The 16,159-nt window shown below is 42.7% G+C and overlaps 2 protein-coding genes across 2 annotated transcripts in view; one reads left to right on the top strand and one right to left on the bottom strand.

The window, feature by feature from the left end:
• Window positions 1-16,159, bottom strand: part of LOC141141064 (kinesin-like protein KIF6) — a 550,310-nt gene that overhangs the window by 388,703 nt on the left and 145,448 nt on the right. The window lies entirely within an intron of this gene.
• Window positions 3,831-15,569, top strand: LOC141140699 (zona pellucida sperm-binding protein 4-like). The gene is made up of 11 exons (XM_073628133.1): window positions 3,831-3,948; window positions 4,696-4,789; window positions 5,042-5,200; window positions 5,775-5,959; window positions 6,535-6,632; window positions 6,716-6,846; window positions 7,532-7,721; window positions 7,809-7,959; window positions 8,053-8,131; window positions 8,261-8,359; window positions 15,469-15,569. Exons 1-11 carry the CDS (start codon window positions 3,904-3,906, stop codon window positions 15,567-15,569), a joined length of 1,332 nt encoding a protein of 443 aa, XP_073484234.1. The 5' UTR covers window positions 3,831-3,903.

Below are 16,159 nucleotides of genomic sequence, written 5' to 3'. Positions count from 1 at the left end.
AAACCCCTGGCCATTGGTTGATCTACCCCATATACCCATAACCTAACCTTGGGTTGCCCTTTTCGTATCTAGTACCACCAAGTGCCCGACCACCTAGTGGTAGAAGAGAGAAGTGCAACAAGGCCAAACTTAGGGAGAAATCAATAGATCCCTATCAATCGACCAAGATGACTACTCCTGGCAAGTAAATTTGTGAGGAGCTCACTGATTAAACCCCAGGGTGCTACATATATATAATGTTTGGTTCACACTGAACGCGGCTTTGAAATTGTGCGACTTCATCTAAACTTCGCACGATTTCAAAGCCACATTTCAGGCCGACTTCGGGGGGGGACTTGAAAGACATCTGTATGGGTTCATGCACAGATGTCTAATAAAGTCGCCTCCGAAGTTGCCAAAAGTAGTGCAGGAACTCGGCGTCGCACCAAATTGCATGTCAAATTGCGCTGAGGTGAACAGGGCTGAAGTATTTTTCTAGTAAAAAAAATAATAATTTAGATTTTTACATGTAGGAGAGGAATGTTAGAATTGGTCCGGGTGGGAAATCATTAAAACCCAGCTAATTGCTCTTCAGCTTTTACTTTTATAATTTGCTTGCTACCACATGCAAAACGTGTTCCACAATAATACAAAATGTACGCGACAACTCAGAACCCCCTAAGGGCTTGACATTGAAAACTGGAAGCTAAAACAAAAACTGAGCTCTTGGGTGAGGGTATTGGCTGCTATGGATAAGAGCCCAGTTTTGATAGCTTTCATTGCTCCAGTTTTCATAATGTAACCCCATTTTTGCACATTCATGAAACATAAAAAAAAGCGCAGCAAAAAAAAAAAATTGGAAAGAAGCTCAAAGTATACTTCTTATTTAATCATCCCACAACATGAACCTTGATTGGTTTGAAGAGACCCACAATCAACAGTTCTTGGTCACCTTTGCAAGTATAAGGATCACCTGTGTGCATAGCAGTCCCCGGCCAATCAGCCTGAAGCCCCGCCCTCTCTCCAGGGTATAAATCTCAGGTCAGGGTTGAGGGTCAGTATTGCAAGTGATCATCATGATGGGTTCTTCCAGGGTAGGAATGGGCTTAGCACTGCTGTTGTGGAACTTCAGTTTGTCCTGGTTGCTGTGTGATGCCAATGGACACTTTGAAAGCTCCTCTCTCCTCCACTGTGCTTTGGACAAGATGGAATTGTCCTTTTCTATGCCTACTGGAGGGGTGACCTCTTCCCTTAAAGTGTTGGGTGAGTTTTTTTTTTTTTTTTTTTTTTTTTTTTTTTTATTGCTCTATTTTTAATTTATTCTGGGTTAAGGGTGGAAATTGCCAAAAGTAGTGATGCTGTTCCTACTAATTGGCTGGTAGTTCACAGAACATGGTGGATGGGAGTAGCACATGTTGAATAGGGATCAGTGTGCTATTATCCAGGATATGTACTAGAATAGTATCTCAGGACACTGGCTAAAAAGATCTAGTGACTGATTGTAATAAGGAGGTATACCCAAGTGAAGCTGAAGGCTATTACTCCCTAGCCCCCCCCCCCCCCCCCCCCAAAAAAAAAAAATCTGTGCCCCCATTGGGGAGACTTCTTCACTTCCTGTACCACAGTCAAAACTGGAAGTGGGGACTTCTCCAGTGAAGGAATCCCTGGTTGTCACCAGAGATGGTTTTGATGGCCTAGGAGGCTGCGTCCCCCAATCATCTAGTTCCAGTGACAGCTCAATGTTTCACTGTCCTGCAATGAATGGGCTACCGTACCCATGATGTGTGGTGATCTTGTGGGGTGGTTGGTTGAGGAGCTGGGTCAGCACAGATTTAAATGCTCTCAGGAGAGGGGAATGGGTTCACTGAGTGGGGTTTTTTTGTACCTTATTGATGCAACAAAGAAAGCTCATGTAGCAAAGCCCTAGGCCTAATGGTGACCTCCAGAGTTGGGGACAACTGACATCCTTCTGTGTAGTGGGGTACAAGGCATGGCGGGTGTAATGCAAGGTAGGTTCATGGGTGCCAGACACCTCTTGAATGAAAAGAGATTTATTGTCTCTTAAACAGTACTGTGGGAGAGAGTTGGGGCCAGGACACCCTTAAGTAGATGCAATGTTAATTGGCAGACTCTAGGACATCTATAGGCAGACAGCCATGCAGGGAAAGGTATCTAGCCAGATGCCACATCTGCATGAGTAGGAAAGCTGTCTCCTATGGCAACAGTCTTGTAACCGTTTCTAACAAAGGTTACAATGAACTTTCACTTCTGCTACAATCTCCTATTGTAGGACTTCACTCCACCGAGCTCAGTCTTTCACTAGACTCCCTGATCCACTGCAACTGGATCCCCTGAGCTCTTCCAATCTTCTCATTCAGTATCTTCAAGCGTCACCCCAGCTGGGTCCCAGGCTTGGGACTCAGATACTCCTCAAGCAGCACCTCAACTGTCCCACTGGGTCCCTGACTTGGCACTTGCTGATACTTTCCCACTTCACCATCCTCGGTTGGCAGTCTGCTCTAGTACTGGCCTCAGCTTACTTGGTGGTCTCCTCCGGTAGTAGATGGTCCCTTAGTGGCGACAGCTCCCTCTATACATCTGACCATGACTGGTTGGACTAAAAGACCGCCGTCTCAACCCTGCACTACTTCTAAGATAGGCTCTCGGCATAGCAGCCAGACCTCCCCAGGATAGGCCTTAGGTTTTTGGCCCAGCAGCCTGGGGCAATATGACACATGTCCACTAAGGTTGCCACATCATCCCTTTAATCCAGGACACATATTAATTACAGGTTCTGAGGCTGATTTAATGCAAATAAGGCATCAATTGAGTTTAATTGCCACCTTAATCAGCCACAGAACCTGTGTAATGTGTGTCCTGGATTAAAGGGATGATGTGGCAACCCTAATGTCCGCCCAGACAGCCGTCAAGGTGGCACAGAACCCTGATCACCTGACTCCACCCAAATAGGCTCTCCCAGCAGGCCAAGGGACCCAAGAAAATCCCTGTCCATTGGCTGAGGCACCCAATCCATTCATTCCTAATCTCCTTACAGTGCCCTTGTCTTATCTAATGTCACCAGATACCCAGCCATCTAGTGACAGAAGAGAGAAGTGCAACAATTCCAGATTTGGGGTGAAATTGGCCAAGGCAACTATCAAATGTAATAGCAACCCATCCTAATCATCAGGGTGCTACACTCATAGTGAGTGTTTAGCCCCAGTGCTTGAAATTCCAGTAAGCACTGGTATACCATCCAGCTGCAGCATTTTACAGGCTAAGGGCAATAGGGCTTGATGGTGTGCCTATAATTAAATTTTTTTTTTTTTTTTATGGATGGTGTGCCTATGTCTTCTGGCTGCACCCCAAGCCAAGATCTTGATGTTTCAGATTGCTCTGACATAATGTACCACTTGAGACCAAACTTTAGTGTTGGATAGAGGGGAGGAATTAGAACTTGTCAGTTATTGTTGCCTGTGCCCCCTTGGGGAGATTAACATTATACATGGAAAATAAAAATCTTGGGTTGTCCCAGGGGAAATATTCAGTGGACACTTGTTCTGGTGACCTGGGGGAGGTCCTCCAAAGGGATTACTTTAATTTGCAGATCTTTCCTCACTTCCTGTTTGGCTATAGGGCAGGAAGTGAAGGGGAATCTCCCCAATGTGATGCAGATGGCAAAACATAAACGGGGGTTATAACCCTCCCTTATTGTGTCCAAAATGGGGACAATTTTGCCTACATAGCACAAGATTGTTATACCAGCCAATCTACCTTCAGAAGTAAATGTGACACTGGTTTGGTATAATTTCAATTTGGTAAGAAATCGATTTGTGTTTCTGTTCAGATTTCCAGGATGAATTTCAGAGTCTTGACAATAACACTGCTTGTGGGATCTGGGTAAAACATGGACCCAATAACACAATGGTGATTGCTGCTGCCTATGATGGATGCTATGTAAGAGAAGAGGTAAGCCTGACATCACTGACTTGGGCTTTTTGATGCGGTCATTGGACAACTCATTTTCAAAGTTTTAGAATCCTGAGAAACCATAAACCTGTTCTAATCTATGCATTCCTTGGGTGTATGTAGAGCAAAGACTGCCTAGGTTTGTCTGTCCCCCTTAATGGGCCATCAGTCCAGCAACCATTGCCACAAATGGGAGGCCATTTAGCTGTTGCCAGAACAAGCAGTGAAGGATCAAATGGCAACACCTGTTCTGATGGTGTTTCTTGCAAGCTATGCCCTGTCTTAGATGTTTTCACTAGTGGCATGTTCAGGGCAAAAGTGAAGGAAGAACATTGAAATTGGACAGTACTTTAATTCTTCCTTACCCAAAAAATTACAATTCCAGCTCAAATGCTTGAACTGTGCTGGCTATGAGTGGAAAGCCCCTGGTAACTTGTATAAATGCCTGACTCCTTGGTAATATGGGAGGTTTAGACATAAATCACCAGGTTTTGGGAGAATGGTTTAAGACAACTCAACTTGTTTTGCTGTAATGCAGATGTCTCCAAACCCACCTGCAGGCTGAGTGGCCCTTTGCTTGCCTTTTATCTAGCCCTTGGGTTACTATTCTGACCACAAAGCCTATGACTTTGTTTAATTCTACTCCTCCCACCCATCTAAAAGTTTGAAGGACAGTAAACCAGCCCTTTGTTTCAAAAGTTTGAAGACCCCTGGTGAAAATTTTTTTTTTTTTTTTTTTTTTTCTAGGATGAGGAATATATGATGGTTCTACTTCTGGAAGACATTGTTGATGGTGCTTTTGAGCAATACAAGACCGAGAAGAGATGTCCAAAACAGAATGGTAACATTTCTAATCTTCTAAATGAAAATTCCCATGGCATAGTCCCCTGAAACAAAGCAATGTAACTTTCTCAATTGCAGGTTGTATTGGGGATCACATGGCATGGTCCCCTAAAATAAGAGCATGTGGCTTACTCTGTTGTTGGGACAGAATTGGGGAGGGGGGTGTAATTCACACCTAGTGTCTCTAAAGCCCTAATTGTATAAATCCAATGTACTGCATGTTGCTAGAAGATGTTTGTTTCTTGTATAGAAGCCCTGGATGCCCCCAGCCCTGATGTCTGCTCTGCCGTTGCTAAAGCGGACAAACTGGCCTGTGCTGAAACACCTGTAACCAGTGATGCCTGTGCTGCAATGGGATGCTGCTACTCCCCGAGCGATGCTACAATGCCCTGTTTCTTTGGCAACAAGTGTAAGTAGGAGGTTGATGTGTTTAAAGTTGGGAAGCTGTATCAGCCTGAACATGCCTATGGCCAGTGTGTAAAGCATAACCTGCCATTGTTGATGGTACCTTAGCATAGCCAAAAGCATTTAAATAATTTAAAGACCAGTCTAGAATGTACTTGCTCAATGGTGTCTTGCCAACTTGACGTTTTTATTTTGGACTAAGCCATACTTGGTGACCCTTCAGGTACAATTAACAACCCATTGAATTTAGAAGAAATGGCTCTACACCACTGTAGATCAAAATCCTATTTGGACATCCCAAAAACTACAGGAATCAGAATGCTGGGTAGACTCATTTTGCACACTTCACATGTGCTTAGTCATTACCATACCCTCTGGGTGTCCATAAAACTTTCTATGGTCTGCTCCTATAATTTTGCACTCTTTACTGCAATTAAACATGTTTACAGATGTGAGTGCCGACTGCACTGTGTGTATATATCGTATTTATATTTTTTTAATGAATAGTCTAATCTATTGGTGGCTAGATAATTGTATGTCTGATTTACATGGTGACAACCCTATTTTGTTTTCTACAGTGACCACACAGTGCAGATTTGATGGCAGCATGGTGATTGCATTGTCCAGTGAACTGACCATGCCATCTCTGTATCTGGACTCCGTCAGGGTGATTGGATTGGACTCCTGCACTGGGCTGACAGTAGATACCAGTAACTCCTTTGTAGTGTTCAGGTTCCCATTGTCATGCTCCACAGCATATCAGGTGGGTGTTGCAATACAGTCTAGATATATCAAAGTTTGATCCTCATGGTGCTGGCAGGCTAACCTTTGCTTTTCCCTTGTGGTATAATGTGCAATGAGACATTATTATGATCTTGCAGTCCAGGTTCTTAGACCAATAAACTCTTGGCTACAATTCTGGTCTTGGGCTGTGATATCACTTGGTGAAGGTCAATATTCAAATTTCACCAAAACAATGGTAAGGTGCCATCCTCATCTTCTCAGTATTGTATAATTTCTTCTAAAGCATTCCAGTCCAGCATGATGTATGGTTGCTAACATTTCATGAGTGATCTAATTTGACTTCATTAACTGGCTTAATTGGTATGCCAATACCCTACTGCACTATTAACCCTACTCCTGTGCTTATCTTAAACATGCTTAACAGACCCTTTTTGTAGGTGTCTTGTACAGAAAGCCACCCTTTGTTTTTAAGTGAATGTGATACAGAAAGTTGACTTATGGTGGGTGGTATTGCTTTCAAAATCTCGATTGCCTATCCTGACTTGTTGTGTTCGACTTTTTTTTTTTTTTTTTTTTTTTTTTTCTTTCACCCAGGTGCCCAATGGTCCAATGAACTATGTGGCTACTATTGAAGCTGGTAGACAAATACAGACATGGCAAGGATCTTCTATTACTAGGGACAGTACAATGAGGTAAGATGAGCAATCCTGCTGCAGTATATGGAGGGGGTGGCAGCAGCATTAGAACTTTATCTAATACTGTACTGTTTCTCTAGGGTGACTGTGCAGTGCAGCTTCATTCAAACGGGTATTGTGCCGCTGCTGAGTTTTACAGTGAACACTTTGCCACCACCTCTTCCTGTTAGTACATCTGGTCCTCTTGAGCTGGAGATGAGGATTGCACAAGGTGAGCAGTCTTCTTCTGCTTGCTAGAAGCAAGCCAACATGCTTCCACTAGTAGATCACCAATGGGCGCTAGAACCTGATTTAGAGAGCACAGTACTACAGAAGTCATTAAAGAAAATCTAAACTAATTACTATGGCTGTGCCTGCCCTCCCACCCTATAAAGGTGTCTTGGCTTGTATTAGTGCCCACCCATTATCTAGGTGAGGTAACCTCTGCATCTACAATGCATGTCCCTGGAGGGGCAGAGCCTGCTTGGGCAGGGAATGTATGGGCCTTCTGAACCTAGGAAGAAAGCTGGGCTTCTGACAGAAGATGGTGATGTAAGGAAACACTGGATTCACATGACTGAAGCTAATTATGTAAATGACCCTAATCTCAAAGCAAGTAGATGGGTGTTATTGGATGCTGGCTTGGTAACAGGCCTTCTGTCCAATTAAAGTTTACTCTAGCAGATTTCATGCTTGTGGTAGTGGGTGGGGCCAGGTATGACATAAGTCATCACTTTAATAGTCTCCCATTAAACTGTTAACTTTGTTTTATAAAATTTGAGGTCCCCCCAGGGTTAAAAGATGGTTGAGTTTACTTTTATGTAAAGCAAAAAGGCATGTCCTCTCCAAGGTCCCTGAACCCAGCCATTGAGAAATGTTAACACTTGTTGCCCTGAATTATGTTTTATGTAATGCAGATTTTGGCTATGCCTCATACTACACTGATGCACAGTACCCTGTAGTCAAAGTGCTCAGAGACCCAGTCTATCTGGAGGTTCGCATCATCGGCAGGACAGATCCAAACCTGGTCCTTGTCCTAAATGACTGCTGGGCCACCAGCTCTGCAGATCCTATAACCCTTCCTCAATGGCCCATCTTGTTTGACAGGTGAGTAATTGAATCTGTAGAATGGAAGTTATCCTGTCTACCTTGTGCAGATCTCAAATCTCAATTTTTTTTTTTTTTTTTTTTCAGTTGCCCTTTCAATGGAGACAACTACGTGAGCCAGCTGATTCCTGTTGGAGCTCCTTCACAGGCTGTACCTATACCAAGCTACTACCAGCGCTTCGTGGTCAGCACCTTCACATTTGTGGACTCCACCACACAGCTTGCCCTTGATGGCCTGGTAAATGAATACAATGCATTGTATGTCTTTATCTAATGCTTTGTTTTTGTTTTGTTTTTTTGTGTAATGTTAATTTTGTAATCTTGTCTTCAGGTATACTTCCACTGCAGTGCTTCTGTCTGTGTTCCATCTGCCAGGGGCAGCTGTGTGGTTTCTTGTGGTCAAAGGAGAAGTGAGTATTATCTTTGGGTGTAAAAACTATGACTAGTGGCAGAATCTTGGGTTTTTTTTTCCACAACTCTCTAAATAAAAGGGAAACTCTACATCTACTATGGAATTTTAAACCTGATCCTATTTTTAGGGCGAATGGCTGAACTTCAGTCTCTGAAGAACACAGTGACTTCTCAAGGACCTGTTGCATTTGTTTCTATGGATGATAAAGACCTTCTAAGACTGGAAGGTAATCAATCTGGGATGGGGGAGGGTGGGGTTCAGCTGAGATTCAAGACTTAAACTTTTTTTTTTTTTTTTTTTTTTTTTCCCCCTCCTCCTAGGTACTGATCCATCAAATTACTCCACATTGGACCTGGCTAGAGCACTAGCAACTGCTGGGGTTGTTGGGTCTGTGGCTGTTGCTGTTCTAGGCTTGTGGATACACCACAGGAGTCAAGCATGTAACATTAAAACCGCAAATGTTTAAATAAACTCTTTTAAATCTGTCTTACTAGCTTTATTACCAACATGGTTCCAGAAATGTGTAAAATTAAAAATCAGTTTTGTGACTTGAAAATGAAGCTGGTCAGATGGCTTCCATCCAAAACATCCTTCGTAACGGGCAGGATAATGGCTGAGCTTGCAAGTAAAAGTTCTCCAATCCTAGCCCCAGCTTCTAGTTATGCCCAATTTTGTGATGAGCCTGAATGACAAATGCTTTTTACAGCAATTAAAACTGCTTGAGAGCAACTTTAAGCAAGCAGTCAGTGATACCACTGGGAATTTGTTTACCTTGAGTCAACTGATGAACTCAAGCATGCTGTCCCTGTTGCCTATAAGAAGTTGTGATAACAGGTCTGTAGACCTTTTCTATCACTCAATGTATGTGTTCCCATTAGTCACTGGCAATCCATTGGAGATGGCCTTAGTTTCTAACACATTACCTCTAGCTATAACTTTGGCTAGGGTAGGCTCATCTCCTATCTCCTGCCACCTTAACCTTGTCCATCCTAGGCTTCCTCAAAACCTTGCCTCATGAAGGTTGAAATTTGTGTCTCAGCAAGCACTAAATATTTTCCCATTGGGATTACAAGGTGTGTTACCAGGGAATGTTGTATTGGGAAAAGAAACATGGCATTCCATGAGCTAGCAGAAATGCACTTGGCACCCCCTGTTAACTGTCTACTGATGTAATAAAGTTGCAAGACATGATGTTGGCTAGACATGTGTTTCGGTCTGAATTGAAATTACAATAGTAACAAAAATCCAGCTAGAATTTGAATAGTGTTCTTTTTTTTTTTTTTTTTTTTTTTTTCTCCAAATAATGGTGAGAAATATTCCAGGAAAGAATAGAACCTAATAAAACAGAACAAAATGCAATAGAAAATAAACAATATAGAATTAACCACTTCAGCACCCGGCCATAGACAAATGACATCCACAGATGGGATCTCCCATCCTGGGTGGACGTCATAACGGCCTGGGCTTCCCGGCCACCTAGGGGGTGCGTGCCGCATTGCTCGGGGCCCAGCGGCCGCGATGTCTGCCGGGCACTCCCGATTGCACATTAGCCAGACCGTGGATCTGTGTGAACACACAGGTCCAAGTCCTGTCAGGTGAGAGGAGACCGATCTGTGTTCCCAGTACAGCGTAACACAGATCGGTCTCCTCCCCTTGTACGTCCCCCTACAGTTAGAATCACTCCCTTAGGAAACATAATTAACCCATTGTGTCCCCCTAGTGGTTAACCCCTTCTCTTCCTGTCACATTTATACAGTAATCAATGCAATTTTATAGCATTGATCGCTGTATAAATGACAATGGTCCCAAAAGTGTCATGTGTCCACCATAATGTCACAAAAAATTTTGATCGCCGCTATTAGTAAAAAATACTTAATAAAAAATGCCATAAATCTATCCTGTATTTTATAGACGCTATAACTTTTGTGCAAACCAATCAATATACTCTTTTTTTTTTTTTTTTTTTTTTTTTTTTTTCTCAAAATCGTCGCTCTTTTGTTTATAGTGCATAAAATAAAAACCACAGGTGATCAAATACCACCAAAAGAAAGCTCTATTTGTGGGGAAAAAGGATGTTAATTTTGTTTGGGTACAACATCGCACGACCGCACAATTGTCATTTAAAGTGCGACAGCGCTGAAAACTAAAAATTGGTCTGGGAAGGAAGGGGGTGAAAATGCCTGGTATTGAACCGGGTAAATAGAAAATGACTTTTTTTTTTTTTTCCAGAATCTGAATGGAAAATGATTTATAAAAAAACAAAATAGAATGAATATAACATCTTTCTATTCAAATTGATTCTATTAGATGTTTGAGGCGCTTCTCTTTCCCCCCCCCCCCCCCCCCCCCAATTTAATTTTTGGAAATGGATAGATTTTATGGTCTTTTCTATCTGAAATTCTAATTTCCAAAGAAGGTTATAATCTAATGTTCTATTAAACAGAATAGACTAGCATGTAATTTTTTTTTTTTGTAACGAATATAATTTTCTTCTGAATTTCAAATACTACATTTGAATTCAAATGCATAATAGACACAAAGCAATAGAAAATATAACCATCTCCCCCCCCCCCGAAAAGCAGGATCCAATTTGCTACAGGGGATAAAATCCTTCCTGATCCCATAGGCAATTGGATTTTCCCTGGATCCACTTTACTTATAAATGTCAGTACCCAGTCCTATTATGTACATTTTAGGAAAGAATCCAGGCCTTTCTTAAAGCAATCTACTGAGCTGGCCAGAACCACCTCGGGAGGGAGTCTATTTCACATTTACAGCTCTTACTGTGAAGAAACCTTTCAGTATTTGGAGATCTCTTTTCCTCAACTTAAAGAGTTCCCCCTTGTCAGTGACTAGAAAGTGAAGAACACCAAGGTCACTATGTGGACCCCTCATGTATTTATACATGGTGATCATATCTTCCCCCCCCCCCCCCCCCCCTTAATTCTGACTGAATAAATTCAGTTCCTCTAAATGCTTCCTCATAGTTGAGCTCCTCCATGCCTCTTATCAGTTTGGTTGCACTTTCTCCAGTTCTCGGATACTTTTTGGGAACTGGTGCCCAAAACTGAACTGCATATTCCAGATGAGATCTTACCAATTTGTACAGGGGCAAAATATTTCTCTCTGGAGTCTAGACCTCCTGATACAAAGGATTTGCTCTCTTTCAAAACCACAGCTTGGCATTGGCAAGCTATTAAGCTTATGATCTACCAAACCCCCAGATCCTTCTCCACCATTGATTTCCCCTAGTTGTAAATCCCCCCCCCCCCCCCCTTTCAGTATGTATGATGCATATTCTTAGCCCCCAAGTCAGTGTTTGTCGACTAAATTAATAATTTTACTTGACTAAAATATGACTAAAATGGCATTTTAGGCAAGACTAGAACTAAAATGCTGTTTTAGTCAAAAGACCGACTAAATTGAAATTTGACTTCAAAATTAACACTGGTCTGTAGTGCATGTTCATACCTCAATGCCATAATAACATATTTAGATTTTTCACTCCAGTATAGGAGTTTAGAAATTGTAGAGAAATGTTAATGCATTACAATTTAATTACACCTATTAGATTTTAAAAGACCTAAAATTTAGTTTTAGTCGACTAAAATGTACTGGAGATTTAGTTGACTAAATGCAACTAAAACAATTGCGGGGGACTAAAATGCCATCTTAGTCCTAAGACTAAATTTCCTGCCACTTTTAACACGGCCCCGAGTGCATAACTTTACATTTATCAATATTAAACCACATCGTCGCCCAATTAGACAGAGCATTGAGGTTGGCTTGTGAATTGGAGACATCCTGTAAGGACGTTTATTCCACTGCAAAGACAAATGTTACTTTTAATCCCAGACCCAATATCATTTATAAAGTAAGGGTTCCAACACTAAACCTTGGGGTACACCACTGATAACCTTAGACCATTCGGAGTAAGAATCATTAATCACAACTCTCTGAATTCTGTCTTTTAGCCAGTTTTCTATCCATTTACAAACTGATATTTCCAAGCCTGTAGACTTTACCTTACACATGAGCCGTGTGTGGGGGACTGTGTCAAGCGCTTATGCAAAATCCAAGTATACCACAGCCCCCCCCCACTCTGTCCAAGTATACCATGTCCACAGCCCCCCCCCCCCCCACTCTTTCCAAGTATACCATGTCCACAGCCCCCCCCCCCCCCCCACTCTTTCCAAGTATACCACGTCCACAGTCCCCCCACTCTGTCCAAGTATTACACGTCCACAGCCACCCCCACTCTTTCCAAGGTTTTACTTACCTCATGAAAAGAAATCAGGTTTGTATGACAACTTCTGTCTTTCATGAATCCATGCTGTCTGTTAAATTTTTAAAATTTTTTTTCCAGCAAGAACTCGTCCATGTGGTCTTAAACGCTCCAGTTTAGAATATAATAGAAAATAGTATAGAGATATAATAAATATCTTAAATAGAATAAATGAGAAATATAATAAAAAAAAAATAGAACTGTTTTCCTATTTAAATTCTATTTCCCCACCCCCCTATTTTATTCTAGTCTGTTGTAGACTATAAGCCCCGGTTCACACAGGGGCGGCGCGACTTGCAAAACGACTTCTGTATAGAAGTCTATGCAAGTCGCCCCCAAAGTAGCACAGGAACCTTTTTCTAAGTTGGAGCGACTTGCGTCGCTCCTATTAGAACGGTTCCATTGTACAGAACGGGAGGCGACTTGTCAGGCAGCTAGCTCGCCTGACAAGTCGCCCCTGTGTGAACTGGCACTAACAGAATAGAAAATAAAACAGAACAAAATATATATATTTTTTTATTTATTCTCATTGGAAAACTATTCGTATTATCTTGGACTTGACTATAGGTTTCAAGAATGGGGGAGCCTTTCTGCTTATCTTAACTGTATATGGGATCGAGCCTATTGGGTAGACAGAAGGGCTGCAAGCTCGTAATATCACTTTGCTACTAGAAGCTTGCTGGGAAGAGGTGATGTTGCTGCTCCAACTTCCATATCATATGGAAAGCTTGAGTTAGGAAGTCGCCTGTCCAGTATAGAAACTGGTGAATAAATGGCACCAACTAAAGGCTGCATTAAACCATGAAGCAGCAGTGATCATATTGACTTTTGGGGAGGGGTGTGTGTGTGTGTGTGTGTGTCGGCGTCTGTCTTTGCCAGATTGGGATGGAGGTAGCTGGGTGTAAATGGACAAATGTCTGTTTACATCCTATTGCCCATAGAGGAGAAGAGAGAGAGACTCTGGACCCTTCTGAACAAAGAAAGGGAGAAGTCACATTTAGCCGTATAAATCTTGATCTGTGCTGAAATCAGGTATTCAAAGTCCACCTTCAGCCAAATAACTCCAGGTCTTACCAAGGACATTTTGGCATGACAGGTCTGTTCTGCCCCACTTCTGTATTTTTATGTCTTTTATCGAACTGCATTAGGGTATCAGTGTTCTGTAGTATGCTGATATCGAGTGGTGGTTTGAGGCCACTACAACTTGTCTACTAATGTAATCTTGGTATCCCCCCCCCCCGTTAAGGACTAGTTTAGTCCTAACTACATCTTGCCAGCTTCTCCTTTTGCTACCTCAGTCAATGTTGTTCAGAGGCAGGGCTCAGGAAAGTCCATTAACATCTTACGCTTCAAAAGACTAGAAAAACCTCTTCTGTATTGCAATTAGCTGAAGTAAAATGGCATTGGCTTCATCTTCTGATTTAAGTTAAGCTGTCAGTGGATGGTGCCAAGTCAGCAGGCGACCATTAGACATGTGCAGAACAAAAAACATTTGTTTCCTGACTGGTCATGTACTCTGAGGCAGGAGGCCAGTCTGCTGAATGAAAGGACTGTGGTTCTAGAGTCAGTGTCTAACTCCAAGTATGCTCCTGCGGTTCTGGCCTGGAGTTCAGAAAGAATTGAAGAGACTTGTCCTCAACCAAGTAGTCAGCAAAGGCTCCACTTCTGGGGGAGAGGGGGCTTACTGGCCGTCTTTGTGCCACCCATGCATCTCCTATGGTTATCTGGTTGCTCCCTTCTGATAGGAAGATGCAGCTTTGGTCTCGGACGGTTGGACCCTCAGGTCAAGCGCTTCAGGCCATGTTGGTTAATCAATCACCTTTTTAAGCCTCTGACTGTGCCAGGAGGAATCCTTTGCTCCAGCAACAATAAACAAGTTCTGCTAGCCAACATGATTCTTACAGTCTCTAGGGACAGCAACCCCAATTCCAGCAGATGTGATTTTAAGAGGAGTAATATTGTTGCTCAGAGGGATGCCTAGTTCCAACTCCCAGAACTGTCTTCTGACATATCTATTTCTACATGGGTCAAGACATCATGCAGCATATATGTCTGCTGGTTGGGTTCTTCTCAATCCACACCTCCTCCTAGACAGGGATTCCTGTCAAATATAGGGAGGGAGTTCTCAGAACCCTACAAGAGATTGATTGTCTAGTCTTTCAAAAAGGGTCATGTGACTCCTACGCAAATCTTTAATCTATCATGGTTCAGGATACATAGTGTTTGCTACTAGACCACACTGGTGGTAGGACACTAGGTAATCCCCTGTCAGTGTCTCAATACCTGGTGATCAGGACCATAGTCTCACCCATCCCTATATTGAGGTGTGCTCAATGGAAATGGCCTCCTGTCCTGAAAGGGTTTTTCCTCCAATGTTGATCATGCACCCAGAGATTCATGTCTCTCCAGGCAGATGAAGCCTTGGGTGGTGGCACAGTAATCTTCTGTGTTGCCAGTAGAACTCCCCAGTTGGGAAGTTAGTTTGATCATTCTGTTTTTCTGGACAGCTTTCATGCTCCCTTTGCCTTTTGTCACCTCACAGCAGGCTTTTTAGTCTCCATGAGGCTGAATATCATTGCAGTGGTGTCCCACATCAGGTGGCAGGTCAGAACCTGCAGGGTCAGTCCACTGAAGAGGTAGAGATGACTGATCTGGGTGGAGTAGAGTCTTCTTTATCTCTTTTGAGTCTACATAGAATTTCTGGGAAGAATCCATATTTTTTGACCCAATTGGTCAATAAGTGGTTCCTACATTTGGGTTCCTCCAAGTGCATTTTATCTCTGGAGAAGATTTCAGAGTTAGATCTCCTTACTGTTACAAGCTGGAGAGCTTTACCCTGGGGGCCTGGGCCAAGCCCTGGGTGCGGATGCTGTGTCAGATCAGGAAAGGTCCCACAAGCAATATGCTTTCCAGTTCGATCCACACAGTTAGTTTTTCTTTTGTTGGGGGGGGGGGTCTGTTGCTAAAGACTGTGGCAATTTTTTGCAGTGATTCCCTATTGCCCAAACACCGGGGTATCGGATTGAAGTCTTTTTTTCCTTTTCTCTCAGATGAAATCTATAGTAGAGAGCAATATTCCATCCTTGTTCATCTCTTCCAGTTTCTCATCCTGGCAGGAAGAGACTCATCAGGCTTGGCTGTTTCTCTATAATCTATAAATCCTACAAAAGGATTTTAAATAGAGCTTGTTCAGTTTGGACTGTTTTGTTTTCTTTGCTTCAGTCCTCTGGTTAGGTGCATTCCAGACTTCAACTGATCCTAAAGCTCTTAGAGGGCAGATTTCTGCAGTCACTATCTTATCCAATGTCTCATGGGTAGATTATTCCTTATTCATCCAATACTTTGATGGGGGGCTGCATCTGGGACTCGAAGGAGAGCCAAGACTCTCTAGGTGGGATTTACTACTTGCTGGTTCCAGATGAGAGCTCTTTGCAATCCAGCTTGGATAAAGACTGAGCTTTGAAGACATGCACTCTAAGGGCTATCTCTACAGCCAGGAAGTTTACCAAGATCAAAGCTTTAGGCTAAGAAGGATTCTTTGACTTGCAGCTCCAGGTGGGATCCCTCCGCTCCAGTTGGAGTAAGGATTGAGCCATTATGTCAATCTCTCTAGGGCAGTGATGGCAAACCTTGGCACCCCAGATGTTTTGGAACTACATTTCCCATGATGCTCATGCACTCTGCAGTGTAGTTGAGCATCATGGGAAATGTAGTTCCAAAACATCTGGGGTGCCAAAGTTC

The sequence above is a fragment of the Aquarana catesbeiana genome, linkage group LG04, assembly GCF_042186555.1.
Source record: "Aquarana catesbeiana isolate 2022-GZ linkage group LG04, ASM4218655v1, whole genome shotgun sequence".
In the NCBI taxonomy this organism is placed as follows: Eukaryota; Metazoa; Chordata; class Amphibia; order Anura; family Ranidae; genus Aquarana; species Aquarana catesbeiana.
The sequence above is the reverse complement of the archived record's forward strand: the minus strand, read 5'-3'. Positions and strand labels throughout refer to the sequence as shown.